At 40.7% G+C, this 14,142-nt stretch overlaps 1 protein-coding gene across 3 annotated transcripts in view; it reads right to left on the bottom strand.

Annotated features, from left to right (window-relative positions):
* Nucleotides 1-14,142, bottom strand: part of fgf11a (fibroblast growth factor 11a) — a 148,287-nt gene that overhangs the window by 61,787 nt on the left and 72,358 nt on the right. For all 3 annotated transcript variants that reach the window (XM_049568464.1, XM_049568466.1, XM_049568463.1), the window contains one exon: nucleotides 19-129. In XM_049568464.1, coding sequence (XP_049424421.1) covers nucleotides 19-129 — 111 coding nt within the window. The remainder of the gene's footprint in view (nucleotides 1-18; nucleotides 130-14,142) is intronic.

Below are 14,142 nucleotides of genomic sequence, written 5' to 3'. Positions count from 1 at the left end.
GTCTGATTGTTCACTTACAGAAGGAGCTGCTTTCGTCCTTTGTGCCTTCCATGGTGCCATCCGGCAGCATCTGGAGGTAGAAGCCGTGTCTGCAGTAAAGCCGCGTGACGATGCCCTTCAGCTGGGGCTCTGCAGAGCAAACACAGGGTTAAACACACCTTAGCATTCAGGAACACACACACACACACACACACTTGTCAGTGCACGTATATTAATGCACACACCTATGTGAGCATGCACATTGACTAAACAAGAGGCAGGTCTTGATATTTACACTGTGAAATAGTCAAACAGTGAGGTGTGTGTGCTTGCATGCGTGTGTCACTGTGGCCTTCAGCAGGATTGATGGGATCCCAGTGTCTGCTAAAAAGAAGCATCCTTCATGGAAAAGTTCAAGTGAGGCGAGCGAGATGTTTTTGCATACTGTGTGAATGTGTGTGTGTTACGGGTGGGTATTTCCATATCTGAATACTCACACTAAATTATACAGTACTGGAGTACTAGCAAAAAAAAAAAAAATCTGAAGGAAGAATTAGAATATAAATTGGCCAACAAAAAAAACAAGTGCAATTTGAAATTAATTTATTAAACAACTGTGCATCAATTAGTCTATTAAACAAAAAAAATTAATTTGACATGAAAAATCAGAAAACTTTCTGTTGCTGCCATTTCATACACTGTAAAAAGAAACTGTTTTTAAATGAAAAAAACTTACTGTCTTGGCTGCCTTGAAATTTCAAGTTGATTGAATATGAAAACACAAATTCTATTTATTACAAAATTACCTCAATTTGTTTTCTCAAATTCAGTCAACTTAAAATTTCAAGGCCGCCTGGACACCAAGCTTTCCAAGTTAAGACAGTTTCTCTTTACAGTGAAGGTAATAATACGCAGCACTGAAAGACTTTCTCCAGAATCCAGAGCCACTCTCCTCCTGATCAGTTCAACATCTGTTTGGTTAGCATGAGCTAACACACTAGCAGCGGCTAACATCCAACACAGAGCCATTTAATGGTCCCAACAAACTGATCAAGATGTTAAGGATGTGTTTACGGGGAGCCGAATTATCCACAGAGGTCTCTTCCTCTCCAAAACAAACCGACCTAGTGATGTAAAACGGTAAAAATACTGAATAAAGCAATGTCACGTTACAAATCAGTGTTTCAACGCTGTTTGTTTCATTGCAGTGGGACTGTTCACAACAGTAGTAGACACAAAATTGCATATGGCTAATGTTTAGTTTGCCTGTTCTGGGCCACTGTAGAAACATGGCAGCACAACATGGCAGACTCCGGGGATGAGGACCTGCTCACTATGTTGATATTAAGGACTCATTCTAAGACGAAAGCATGAAGATTCTTATTTCCAGGTGATCATACACTAAAGAAAACGTACTTATTATATTCCATTTCTGCTAATATATCCCCCTACATCTTACGCACTAAACCTTTCATACTTAATATGTGTGCCTTCATAGAAAGTGTTGCCCACAGATTTTATATGAGGTCACAAGCCAAAAAGGTTAAGGTCACTGATAAAGTAACAAGGACCTACAGTATGTCCTTTAAAAATAAATGTAGGGTAGTGACATTTACAATATTCAAAGGGGGGTTAAAGTAAAGTGCTACTGTAGAAGGCAGACTTTTATTAGCCTTTGGTGTAATCATATTTGTTAACTTAAGAGAAAATGCTTGTATTTGGTAATGTTTTATGTACTGTTAAATGTTGTAAAATGTGGACCCCTATGACTTTAATTTAACATGTATGTTTGCCTTTTTGGATTATTCGTTCACTATGTAGGCATGTGAGAAAAAAAGTTTTTCATTCAGGAGGTAAACCTTTGTCGTAGCTGCCTGAAATTATGAGCACACCAGCCCCCCGTAGTCTAACCACAGTGTCTTACACAAAGAACAGGGTGATGGGGCGCTGCACATGAACTAAGCAGAAAGCTCAATTTCCTGCATGTAAGATGGCAAAAACTCAAGAAACAAACAAGAACAACTTAACCGCCATACTGAAAGTTTAATGAACCATCTCCTATCATCTGTTTACCCTGCTCTCAAATACCAACTGTCGTCATTTACTCAGTGCACTCCGAGGCATCAGACTACTATTTGTTTCGGTGAACCAATCAGACATTTTCATCCGCCGCCGCTCTAGAGATTGGCGTGTCTTCCTCAAACCTCGTGTTTGTGTTGAGTTTCTTTTCTCAGGCACGCATGACTGAGGGGGCTCGTTCACTCCGAAGTGCTGAGGGAGACTAAATAGTGGATCAGAAGGAATGTCAGAATGCTGAAGTGTTTCCACAATCAAGTTTTAATGAGATTCATCAAATATGGATGAGGACAGAGAAGTACGGGGGCAGCTGGCAGTTGGCCCTTGGTTGACAGCAGGGGTGTGAGAGAGAGAGAGAGAGAGAGAGAGAGAGAGAAAGAGAGAGAGTATATAAAGAGAGACATGCACTGCAAAATCCATCCTTACATTTACACTCCAAAAATTAATTATATACAGAAAAAAGATACAATTTCCCTAAAGCTAAGAAAATACTTACATAAGTGCTACAATTTCACCACAGCCACACTTTTTTCCCCAATAATGTTAAGGGCATAAGGGTTACAAAAAACAATTTAAAAACTGAATTAAATAAAGCAATGATACTATAATTAAAATTCTTACATATGGATAATTCGAACACACCTCCCAAGATTAGTGTCACCAACTTAATATTCAACTAAATGTCTTCCCTTCTGTTCCTGGGTTATGACACAGAATAATGCTCAGAGTTTTTGCAGAGCATTATGATGTCACACTGAAGTTGACCTTTAACCTTTTGGATATAAAATGTCATCACTTCATCATTTTATCCTGCTAGACTTTTGAGTGATGTTTCAGTATAATTAGCGTATGGATTCCTGAGTTATGGCAAAAAAAATGAGTCCAAGTCTCAATGTGCCTGATGTCATGACATTTACTCCAGGCACTCCTGAGATACCGCATTTACAGGAAGGGGATGGATGCAAGGTCAGAGTGACCTTTCAACACAAAAATCTAATCAGGTCGTCCTTGAATCCAAGCAGATGTTTGTACCAAATTTAAGGAAATTCCCTCCAAGCATTCTGGGGATAGGAATTCCCGAGAATGGGATAGACTTACAGACATACAGAACACAAACTGTAAAAATAAACAGATGCAACTACTGTGACATCACCAATTGCTTTGTGGACTTTGTGGACTTTAAAGTCTTAGATTTGGCATTTTTGCTGTTGCCATCTTGGTTTTGTGAAGCCAGAAACACTTCATACTACATTTCCCATAAGGCATCTCAAATAGTTTTGTTTTGCTGTATTCATGTTGTAGACATGTTGGCCTCATGGGAAACCAAGACAACCTCATATTACTTCTATAGTGTAGATGACCTGACGTGACTCTGACCAAATTTGGGTAGGTGAGGAGAAGCAATTGCTCCTAGGACTGGTTATCTTAATAATAGAAAAAAACAGCAGCTTAAGAGACAGGAAAAAACCTTTTAGTGTGTGTATAGGAAATCTTGTAGGTGTGTCAACTGATCATGCCTGTTTGTCAGACACTATACAATTGTCATGATGTACTAATTCTTTGTTTTTCTAGCATATAAACCCTCAAATGTCCAATCCCGTATTTAAAGTCTCTTTATTCTAAAACACTTCAACACCCCACTTCACACAGAATTCTGAGATGGTTAATCCCAATGTAGGACTCATTTCAGATAAATAGAACTCAGCCTCATAAACCAATTTTTTAATGTGTTACCAATGACTGTATATAAAGATGGGTGACGCATCTCTACCTCCTCCCACTGCACAAAAAAGAAGCCAAAATATCCCAAGTACGGCCGCTGCCATGCGCTGGTGACACCATTTGGAGCCAGAATCTGCACAGTAGCAATCTTCACGGTATTGTATAACCTTTTTGCTGTCTAACCAATCGTGAGCAGCACTATTAAACGTGAGTACACTGATTGGCACACAGAGCTGTCAATCAGAAAAATGAACATTTGAACATACAGCAGCATGATAAGAACCACCTAAAATGACAGAAACCATCTCTAGGAATCATTTTGATGTGTACTTTAAGTTAGGTTCATGTCGCATTGGTTAGAAGGGGCAGGATTTATGGCGTGTACTGCAGCCAGCCACCAGGGGGCCATAGAGATGGGGGTTTTTTGTTGTTGTTTTTTTTTTTAATCTTTTTTTTTTGTTCAAATACATACTCATCAGTCTCATCAATTTGACAGGATTTTTTTCAATTTTAAGAAAAGGTCACAGAATGTTAGAGTAAAAATATTACATACTCATTCTACTTTTTGTCATTGCAAAGCTTACACATTTATCTGTGAACCTCAAAAAGTTTAATTGAGGCTCATTAGGGTTTGAGTTAAGCTTTGATGTCTGTGAATTAGTCAAAGAAGTGCTGGTGTTTAATCCTCCCTTTCATGCTGACAGTTGTGACACAACATGTTTGGAAGCTTTTCATTGGAGGTTCTGGCCCTCAGCAGCAAGACTGGGTCGCTGTAACTACCGAAAGATAAAAGCTCATCCATCCATCCCTGGCTGACTAGACACAGAAGGTCAAACGTGGAGTGTGGTAATCTGTAATATCCTGAGTGTTAATCCCAAATTAAGCCTCAGACCACACATCAGGCCATGTGCCGCTTAACACATCTGCCACAGAGCCGAGCAACAAACGCACACAGAGGGCTGATGTTGACCTTTAGTGTGACTCCTCCTCCACATGTCCCTGTTTGGTAACGCTGCTGTGATCCAAAACATGCTGCTTGGAAATGCAAGACTACCGGTGCATGTACACAGCCTTCACAACACTCACATACACACACACACACACACACACACACACAGCATCTCTTATTTAACTCATGTAGAAGCAAAGGCTAAAAGCAGGAACTGCCTTGAGTCATACCTGAGGCGATATGTTAGTTAAACTATTGGTTTAAACGCACACACAAACACACACGGACAAAGTTCACTTGTATAATGTAACTGTAGGTCCAGAGTGAAAATTTCAAAAAGACCATCATTATCTTTAATAAGAAACAAAACTACAGTTTAACGGTTTTAATAGATGATTTTGTTAACTCTTTTTATTATGAGTGGCTGAAGTGAATAGGCCTGTATTTCTTTGGGTTTCAGCTTTACAGCCGTTCACCTTACTCCACGACTGCTTGTTAAACAAGACTTTCAAAGTGAAGGATGCTTTGTCCTCACAAACAGAGCTCCGATTCTGTCCTCACAATGTCAACACAGCATGAAACCTGACGGAAACCTAAAAACCTATTCCCATGTCAAAATTTAGACCAAATGATGGAACTGGAGGAAAACTCTGTGTTCGTTAAAGACACTGGGATTGATCCATTTGGGACCGTAGATATGTAATTTCAGAACAAAAAATGAGGGGTTAGGGGGTCGTTAGAATCATCACAAATCATCCTCTGGGGACCAGGGAAATTCACATCAAAGCCCCTCTAGCCAGGAGGAGTACAAATACGTCAGACAGATGGACAGATAAACTGGCATCCATAAGCTCCTTCACCATTCAGGTACAAATTAAAAGAAGGGCATGTGACCATTTATGCTACCTCAATCTTTTCTCCGTTGGATGATCTTTGCAACCGCCTCAGCTGTCTGCATGACCCTTTGGTAAACTTCAGATTGTAGATGTGCTGGACTCTCAGGGTGGTGACGTGCAGAATGCAGAGGTCGAACTTGGTTTGGGCAAGATGTGAAAACCTGTATCTCACATTCTTACTGGGGTGGCCTCGTGGAGTTGTGTTTGAGTGAGAGACACTTGCATTAAAGGGATACTTCAGCCTCCAAATCATCATTTCTACATCAGTTGCTCACGTCATGTTACACTGGATTCATGAAGAAAACTTTATTTTCTTGCATGCCCCTATGGTGAATGACGAATCCAAAAACTGAGAGACTAAATGGTTCAAAAACTATTTCAAAACATCTGTTTACAAACTCACATAATTAAAAACCAAGTCATTCATCCAGTTTGTTTGGGAAGTATTGATCATACTTCCCAAACAGACATTCCTTTCCTACAGGGAATTGAACAGAAAGTGAAACTTATCCATGCTCTCTCACACACAGGAATTGTAGCTCACCAAACACTGAAATTCTGGTCTACTGCTGCCTCGATCTGTAGTTTGTTTGTGTGTTATTGTGTGACTTTGGTGGATCCTAATGTGTTGGACCAGCAACTCCTGTGTTCAGTGAGGTAAAATGGGGTCATCCCTATGTTTCCCGGGTTCTATGTTCCCCGCTCAACCAAAAAGGATTCTATGTTTCCCGCTTGGTTGAGTGGAGGGATGCAAAAAAAGTTTTCCTCAACAATTCAACATCACGGGGTGGGTGGAGTATTCCTTCAAGGAATTTCCAGCTACTGTTGTTTCCTGGCAATTGTAAGTAAAACACACAAAGCCTGTCACGTAAGAAGGAGGTTGGGGTGGCGGATAGGAGGGAGTCGCAGCAGTAAACAGTTTTGGCATGAGTGTGTCAGCAGAGTAAAGATGCTTTCATACTGCTCTGCTTGAACTAACACTGTGCTCCATAAATGTTTCACTGATGCTGAGGAAGCAAAGATATACCATGCCAAATATTAGAAATAAATAATCCTGCAACTCCAATGACAGTTTGTTACAAAGTATGAATATATTGTTTTGGTTGCTTCATGTTTTTATGTCAATTATTTATGTAGTTACATGGATCTATATGCTTTGATGCTCAGTCCAGCCTGCATCAGATGTCTGAGATGAAAGCCCTTCAAATAATGTTGGAAAACCGTAAAGAGGTTTTACAGCAATGTTAGAGAACTTACGAAAGACAGACTAAAAAAAAAAGAGTAAATATATTAAAGAAACAAAGGCAGAAATATCCTAACTATTAGTCCCTAGCATGGGTAAAGCTAGAAAAAGAAACACTAGAACTTATATTTCCCATGATGCAACGTAATAGTATCTTTTGTTAGACCTTCCATGCCTATTTCTGATTATTGTATTTAACAACATCCCAAGGGAGAGTGCTGACTAGTACTCCTCATGGAAAGAAAACGTACTAGTGCCCCTTTAAACAGCAGCTCTGATGCATCGAGCCCCGACATGGTTTGGGGCCTCTCTGCAGCTTTGGGCCCCCTAAATAATTCTCTTTCAAACAGCGACCCTGTATAGAGCGGTTTGATGGAGGGAAATAACTGATCCTGGGTTAAGGCACTTGGGGCTAAAACCCTAGGCCAGTTAAAGCCTGAATCTAGCCTGGGGTTTAACTGAAGGAGGCTTTGAAAGCCTGTACTGACATTTTGGGATTAAAGCTGCCAATTTTAACATTTTTATGCTTACAATTTTTGGACCGAAATTACAACAATGCAGAGTTTCCCAACAGTTTTATTCTTGGCAGGGTGTAAAAGCCTTTGAAATGGCATTAAGACCATGGGAATAAAACAAATTCATGTTCACTGTCACATGATAATGTATCCTGGGAATATCATAGCATTAGTCACCAGACAACAGATTTGTTATCAGAGTGCATCATATCCTACAACACAAGAGCATGTGGTGGCGGTTCTGGTGTGTGTGTGTGTGTGTGTGTGTGTGTGTGTGTTTATGCATGAGGAGGATTTGTGCTCATAATCCCACAGACATTCAATGCCAATTATAGAGTGACTTAAATAAAGAGCAGGATTAATTTCACTTATTAAGAATTTCAACCATTAAAAGTCACCCTGAACCCTCCGGCTGCCGAGGGCCTCAAGTCAGATGACAACTGGGTAGCAGCTAGTGTTATTTTCACCCCCATGACACACTCCTGACAACTCTTAATGTGTGTGTGTTGGACACCTTCAGCAGCAGCAGCTTGGCTGAAGAAGCAAAGACTATCAGCCAAGGACAATGTCTGTCTGTCATCACATACACAGTATTGGATATATTTTCACGTCCTTCCCTCTACACATCTATCTCTGTCTTAGTATCTCCTCTTAAAATACTATCTTACTATTTATGGTCCGGCCCAGTATCACTCAGATGATCCAGGACTACATAATTGATGATCAGGGCCAACATCTAGTACCAGTCAAGGAAATAGTGTGCCCGATATGCAGTGAGGTAGAAAGTAAAGGTGTAGAGGTCAGGGGTGCCACAATGCCCGAACCAACCCCGACAGAACCAGTCGGAGACTGACAGGCTGAGCTGAGTTCAGACAAATACTTACAAACTGGTTCAGGGCAATTCCAGTGTTAGGGATGTTACATTCAGAGAGAAAATTGGAAACTAAGCTTAACACTGACAAGGCATTGATTTGAATTAGAAAATTGAATATACATATTTTAGTTACACTTACTGGGATAAAGATAAGCCTGCAATATGAAATGTTTTGACCCTTTGGATTTTGAGAGAAGTGACAAAATACCCAGCGTTATGGATGTTACGGAAATGGACAAGCTTTTCGGATTCACTGAACACATGATGAAAAGTCTGTGAATTGTTCTTTCAAAGACTAACATGTTTAATATCATTTTGTAGGGAAGGGTTTGAGGTACCCAAAAAGCACATTTAGGAAAACTTTTTTTTTTCCTGTTAAGGAAAGAATCACAAAAAAGTGCCGTTATGGATGTTACATTTTTGCGTTATGGATGTTACACGTCTGAAATAGACAAAAAAAACAATCAAAACTAGGGCTTTACCTACATGTGTTTGACTTCAGTGGCCCATTTAAAGGGTCAAACCAGTCTCAGGGCTCAACAACAAGGATTGCCCGATTGCCCGGGGCAAGTAAAACTCAAGGTCGGGCATGTAAACTAACAACTCACTTGCCCGATCGGGCAACTTGCTAAAAATAGTAAAAGTTAATAACTAATTGATAAAATAAATGTATTTTAAAACGTGCTCTTCTGCTCTGATGCAGCGGTCTCTCTGCCTGAAGTCACAGGCACAGGTAACAATGTCCTGCCCACAGGCCCCACTGATATTATTTTGCACGACGGACGCTTCATATAATAACATAACAATATACTATTTATGGTGTTATGCCATCGTGTCATTTCTGTCTCTACATAGTCATGCGTTAACAATTCTCCTCTGCTCTCTGTATCGCGCACGGCAGAGTTGCGCCACACACACAGCTGAGCACGCTAGAGCGGCTCGGGCCGCATTTTCCTGACCAAACCTGACCCCGAGCCCGGTGCAGTTTGTCAGCTGACAAAGTTATTGTTATGGACACTGTGTAAATAACCATCAACAGACTGCTGTTACGCACAGACAAACAGCTGCTCGCACAGCAGCGTAGCACGGCACTCTTGGTGCTGAGCTTGTGTTGCGTTCAGGTGTTGTCACGTAAATAACAACTTCCAACACTTAAATAGGTCATAGCACAAAACAGCAGCATGTCAAGTGACTTTTTACTTTATTATATTCAATAAAATTGTATGTTCCTAAATCTTGAGACACCTCATATGTAAGCTAGACAGACATTTCACCTGCTCATACTGTGCACACATGTACTGTATGTACTTAGTCCTAAAGAGCTCTTCTGGTGCCAGTAGATACACAGAAACATCCCAGCAGGCTGTGCTTAGCAAGCATACAAAAAAGTTTCACGCAGTTGAAAATTATTTTTCATGCATGTGATTCACCTCCGCTGCTACAACTCCATCCTAGGGGAAACACTGCTGTGTGCGTTTTGTGCAACAGGTGGATGTGGTAGTCTACTGGTAGAGTAGAGAGAGAGCTAAGTAGCGCTGAAGTACAGTAGAGCAGGGCAGAGAGATGGAAGCAAAATATATTAAACCCGGTGTTAATACAGCAGAACTGGAGAGAGGGGTGAAAAATAAATAGAGGTGGGCATGGCTCAAGTAGGGCGCAAAATTATAGACGGAGAACGACTGACAAATTTTTCACTTTAAGCCCTGACACTGTCATTTTTGTGTAGGAATTAAGCTACAATACATGACATATGTTGTTTTAATTAATAAATACAGTGTGAATAAAGATTATATAACATAAAAATAACTGCAGTCTTTGTTTTTTGATAGCCGCTTAAATTAAACAATTTTTATAGGGCAAGTAAAAACTGACTTCGGTGAAGTAGATCTCTGACCAACTGCCCAACCGGGCAAGTGAAAAAAAAAAACCTTAGCGTTGAACCCTGAGTCTGGATCTATGTTGTAGTCTGAGAAATCATTTACTCTACTACTGATCGATTACATACCGGCAGACTACATAGTAGGCGTTACCTTTTTGGATGCGACTGACTGGTCATAAATCACCTCAGAGTGACAGCTGTCAAGTGAATTTTAATAATGCGCGAGTCGAGATGACAGGCAGTACACCCATTGGTCTTTTCTTAGAAACACAGAACATGAATATTCTTAAGTGCATCAATGAATACAGCACATGCAGTTGGCAATTAAGGAAAATGCAGTTTTTTTATATGATTTTTATGATCAGACAGTGCGATTTTTTTTTTTACTACCTAATGTTTGTCTTTTATACATGAAGTTAAACATAATGCTGATTATGGTGTGTGTGTATTTATGTATATGTATATATATACAGTACAGGCCAAAAGTTTGGACACACCTTCTCATTCAATGCGTTTTCTTTATTTTCATGACTATTTACATTGTAGATTCTCACTGAAGGCATCAAAACTATGAATGAACACATGTGGAGTTATGTACTTAACAAAAAAAGGTGAAATAACTGAAAACATGTTTTATATATTCTAGTTTCTTCAAAATAGCCACCCTTTGCTCTGATTACTGCTTTGCACACTCTTGGCATTCTCTCCATGAGCTTCAAGAGGTAGTCACCTGAAATGGTTTCCACTTCACAGGTGTGCCTTATCAGGGTTAATTAGTGGAATTTCTTGCTTTATCAATGGGGTTGGGACCATCAGTTGTGTTGTGCAGAAGTCAGCTTAATACACAGCCGACAGCCCTATTGGACAACTGTTAAAATTCATATTATGGCAAGAACCAATCAGCTAACTAAAGAAAAACGAGTGGCCATCATTACTTTAAGAAATGAAGGTCAGTCAGTCCGGAAAATTGCAAAAACTTTAAATGTGTCCCCAAGTGGAGTCGCAAAACCATCAAGCGCTACAACGAAACTGGCACACATGAGGACCGACCCAGGAAAGGAAGACCAAGAGTCACCTCTGCTTCTGAGGATAAGTTCATCCGAGTCACCAGCCTCAGAAATCGCAAGTTAACAGCAGCTCAGATCAGAGACCAGATGAATGCCACACAGAGTTCTAGCAGCAGACCCATCTCTAGAACAACTGTTAAGAGGAGACTGCGCGAATCAGGCCTTCATGGTCAAATAGCTGCTAGGAAACCACTGCTAAGGAGAGGCAACAAGCAGAAGAGATTTGTTTGGGCCAAGAAACACAAGGAATGGACATTAGACCAGTGGAAATCTGTGCTTTGGTCTGATGAGTCCAAATTTGAGATCTTTGGTTCCAACCGCCGTGTCTTTGTGAGACGCAGAAAAGGTGAACGGATGGATTCCACATGCCTGGTTCCCACTGTGAAGCATGGAGGAGGAGGTGTGATGGTGTGGGGGTGTTTTGCTGGTGACACTGTTGGGGATTTATTCAAAATTGAAGGCACACTGAACCAGCATGGCTACCACAGCATCCTGCAGCGACATGCCATCCCATCCGGTTTGCGTTTAGTTGGACCATCATTTATTTTTCAACAGGACAATGACCCCAAACACACCTCCAGGCTGTGTAAGGGCTATTTGACCAAGAAGGAGAGTGATGGAGTGCTGCGGCAGATGACCTGGCCTCCACAGTCACCGGACCTGAACCCAATCGAGATGGTTTGGGGTGAGCTGAACCGCAGAGTGAAGGCAAAGGGGCCAACAAGTGCTAAACACCTCTGGGAACTCCTTCAAGAATGTTGGAAAACCATTTCAGGTGACTACCTCTTGAAGCTCATGGAGAGAATGCCAAGAGTGTGCAAAGCAGTAATCAGAGCAAAGGGTGGCTATTTTGAAGAAACTAGAATATATAAAACATGTTTTCAGTTATTTCACCTTTTTTTGTTAAGTACATAACTCCACATGTGTTCATTCATAGTTTTGATGCCTTCAGTGAGAATCTACAATGTAAATAGTCATGAAAATAAAGAAAACGCATTGAATGAGAAGGTGTGTCCAAACTTTTGGCCTGTACTGTATATATACATATATATATATATATATATATATGTATAGAGAGAGAGAGAGAGAGAGAGAGAGAGAGAAATGTTGTTCTACTGATCAAATAGTTCTGAGCTGTTTTTTTCAGATCCTCATTTACTTTAATGAAGGCGAACCAAAAAAACCCCAAAAAAACGGACGCGAGTCGCATTCAGCTCTAACAAAAGCACCGCGTCTGTTACGAATCAAGTTTACCAGAATCTCTACTGACTATAAGTAATTACAAACCGATCTAAGAGCAAGCTGAAGAAAACCTAACCGGTATTGAAGAGAGATGAGACGTGATCTGTCAAATGTGAGTGATTGACAGAGAGGTTGTCACTGTGTGTGTGTGTGTGTGTGTGTGTGTGTGTGTGTCAGCGGAGCGGGGCACAGCTGCAGTGACCGTATGTGTGTAGGGGAGGTGCGCTGTGTGTGACTGGCTTATCACAGAATGTGGACATGGTCAGCTATAGGATTTTCATTCATCACGAGCACCGATAATGACTCGTATTACATAATACTCATACTCGTCAAAAGTGCTTTATCCGCACCGGATACTCGCGGGCTCAACCCTAGTAAACAGCGAACAAGAAGAGCAGTATTATCGTGAGAGGCTACCAGCGTATTCATGTGATACAGTAACATTTTTCACATGTTGGCAGCCCATCCCTGCAAATAGCTGGATAAAAATATTAATATTCACAGACACTATCTTTGAACAAATAGTGTCATATTCATGAATAAATCATTTTCTGTTCTGTTATTACGTGTGTAACTGTGAGACTGTGTCTGTGTAACAGACTCATACTTTGCAGTAAGCTACAGACCTGCAGGAATAAATTAATTCATTTTCTCTTCTGGTATGGTATGGTATGGTAGGTACTTTATTAACCCCTCGGGGGGAAACTTCAATGTCACAGCAGCAATTTAAAATACACAAAATAGGAGCTGCTGCAACAGGCTGCTGTTCACACAGCGCCAGGAAGGTAGGCAGGTTATGATTGTTCTGTTTTCTGTTAACACAATGCTGCATTTTATTGATGTTTTGGGGGTCGTTTTGATTTCCTTTGAGGTTCCGGGGTCGTATGTTGCCCATGTCTGAGGTCTGACTAGCGAGGTTAACGTTACATTAAACAACACTTACCCAGCCATACAAGTGCAGTTCGCTGTCAATATATAGTTGGTCAACTTGTTCAGAATCGCCCAGGTCTTGTACATTAGTTAACGTTACTGTTATGTGTCCTTGTCACTGGCTCGGCAGTACTTCAGTCCGTAGAGCACAAAAACCATCAGATAAATCCCGGTATTCAATATCTTGGACATGACCGCAAAGTACAAAATTATACACATCAGGGGATTTATATGCCTTGAGTTTTTCATGCGTATAAACGCCGGGTTTCTCCACAAGATATAAAAAAATATCCGGCCACTGTAGCTTAGGCCATTTCGTTGGGTCGGAAACCTCACTCCGTTGCTAATTGTTAGCTTATTACAATAAGCTAACCTGTCTTCGGTTGACAAACCGTTAAAATAATCTGAGGAGGCGTTTGTATCTTCCATATTCCTCATACGATTCTTGATTTTGGCGCTCCTGTTTGTACTGTTGACATGGCAACTGTCACAGTTCCTGCCTAGTGCGCAGCTGAGGCAGACAGGCAGTGTCACCGTCAAATCTGTCCCCGGGAAACGTAACGTTGTGCCCAACTGACAAAGTAACTACGTTCCTTTACCATATTTTCAGTAGTAACGCGTTACACTACTTTTTACCCAATAAAAGTAGTTACGTTACTGTAACGCGTTACTTTGTACTTTGTACTTTGTGCTGTGTAACGCGTTACACACAACACTGTTCAGGATGATAGTAAACACCACACAGCGAGCCACAAGAGCAGTAGGTTTAA

This window comes from Epinephelus fuscoguttatus, linkage group LG23 (genome assembly GCF_011397635.1).
Source record: "Epinephelus fuscoguttatus linkage group LG23, E.fuscoguttatus.final_Chr_v1".
In the NCBI taxonomy this organism is placed as follows: Eukaryota; Metazoa; Chordata; class Actinopteri; order Perciformes; family Serranidae; genus Epinephelus; species Epinephelus fuscoguttatus.
This window is presented reverse-complemented; position numbering and strand designations above follow the sequence as displayed.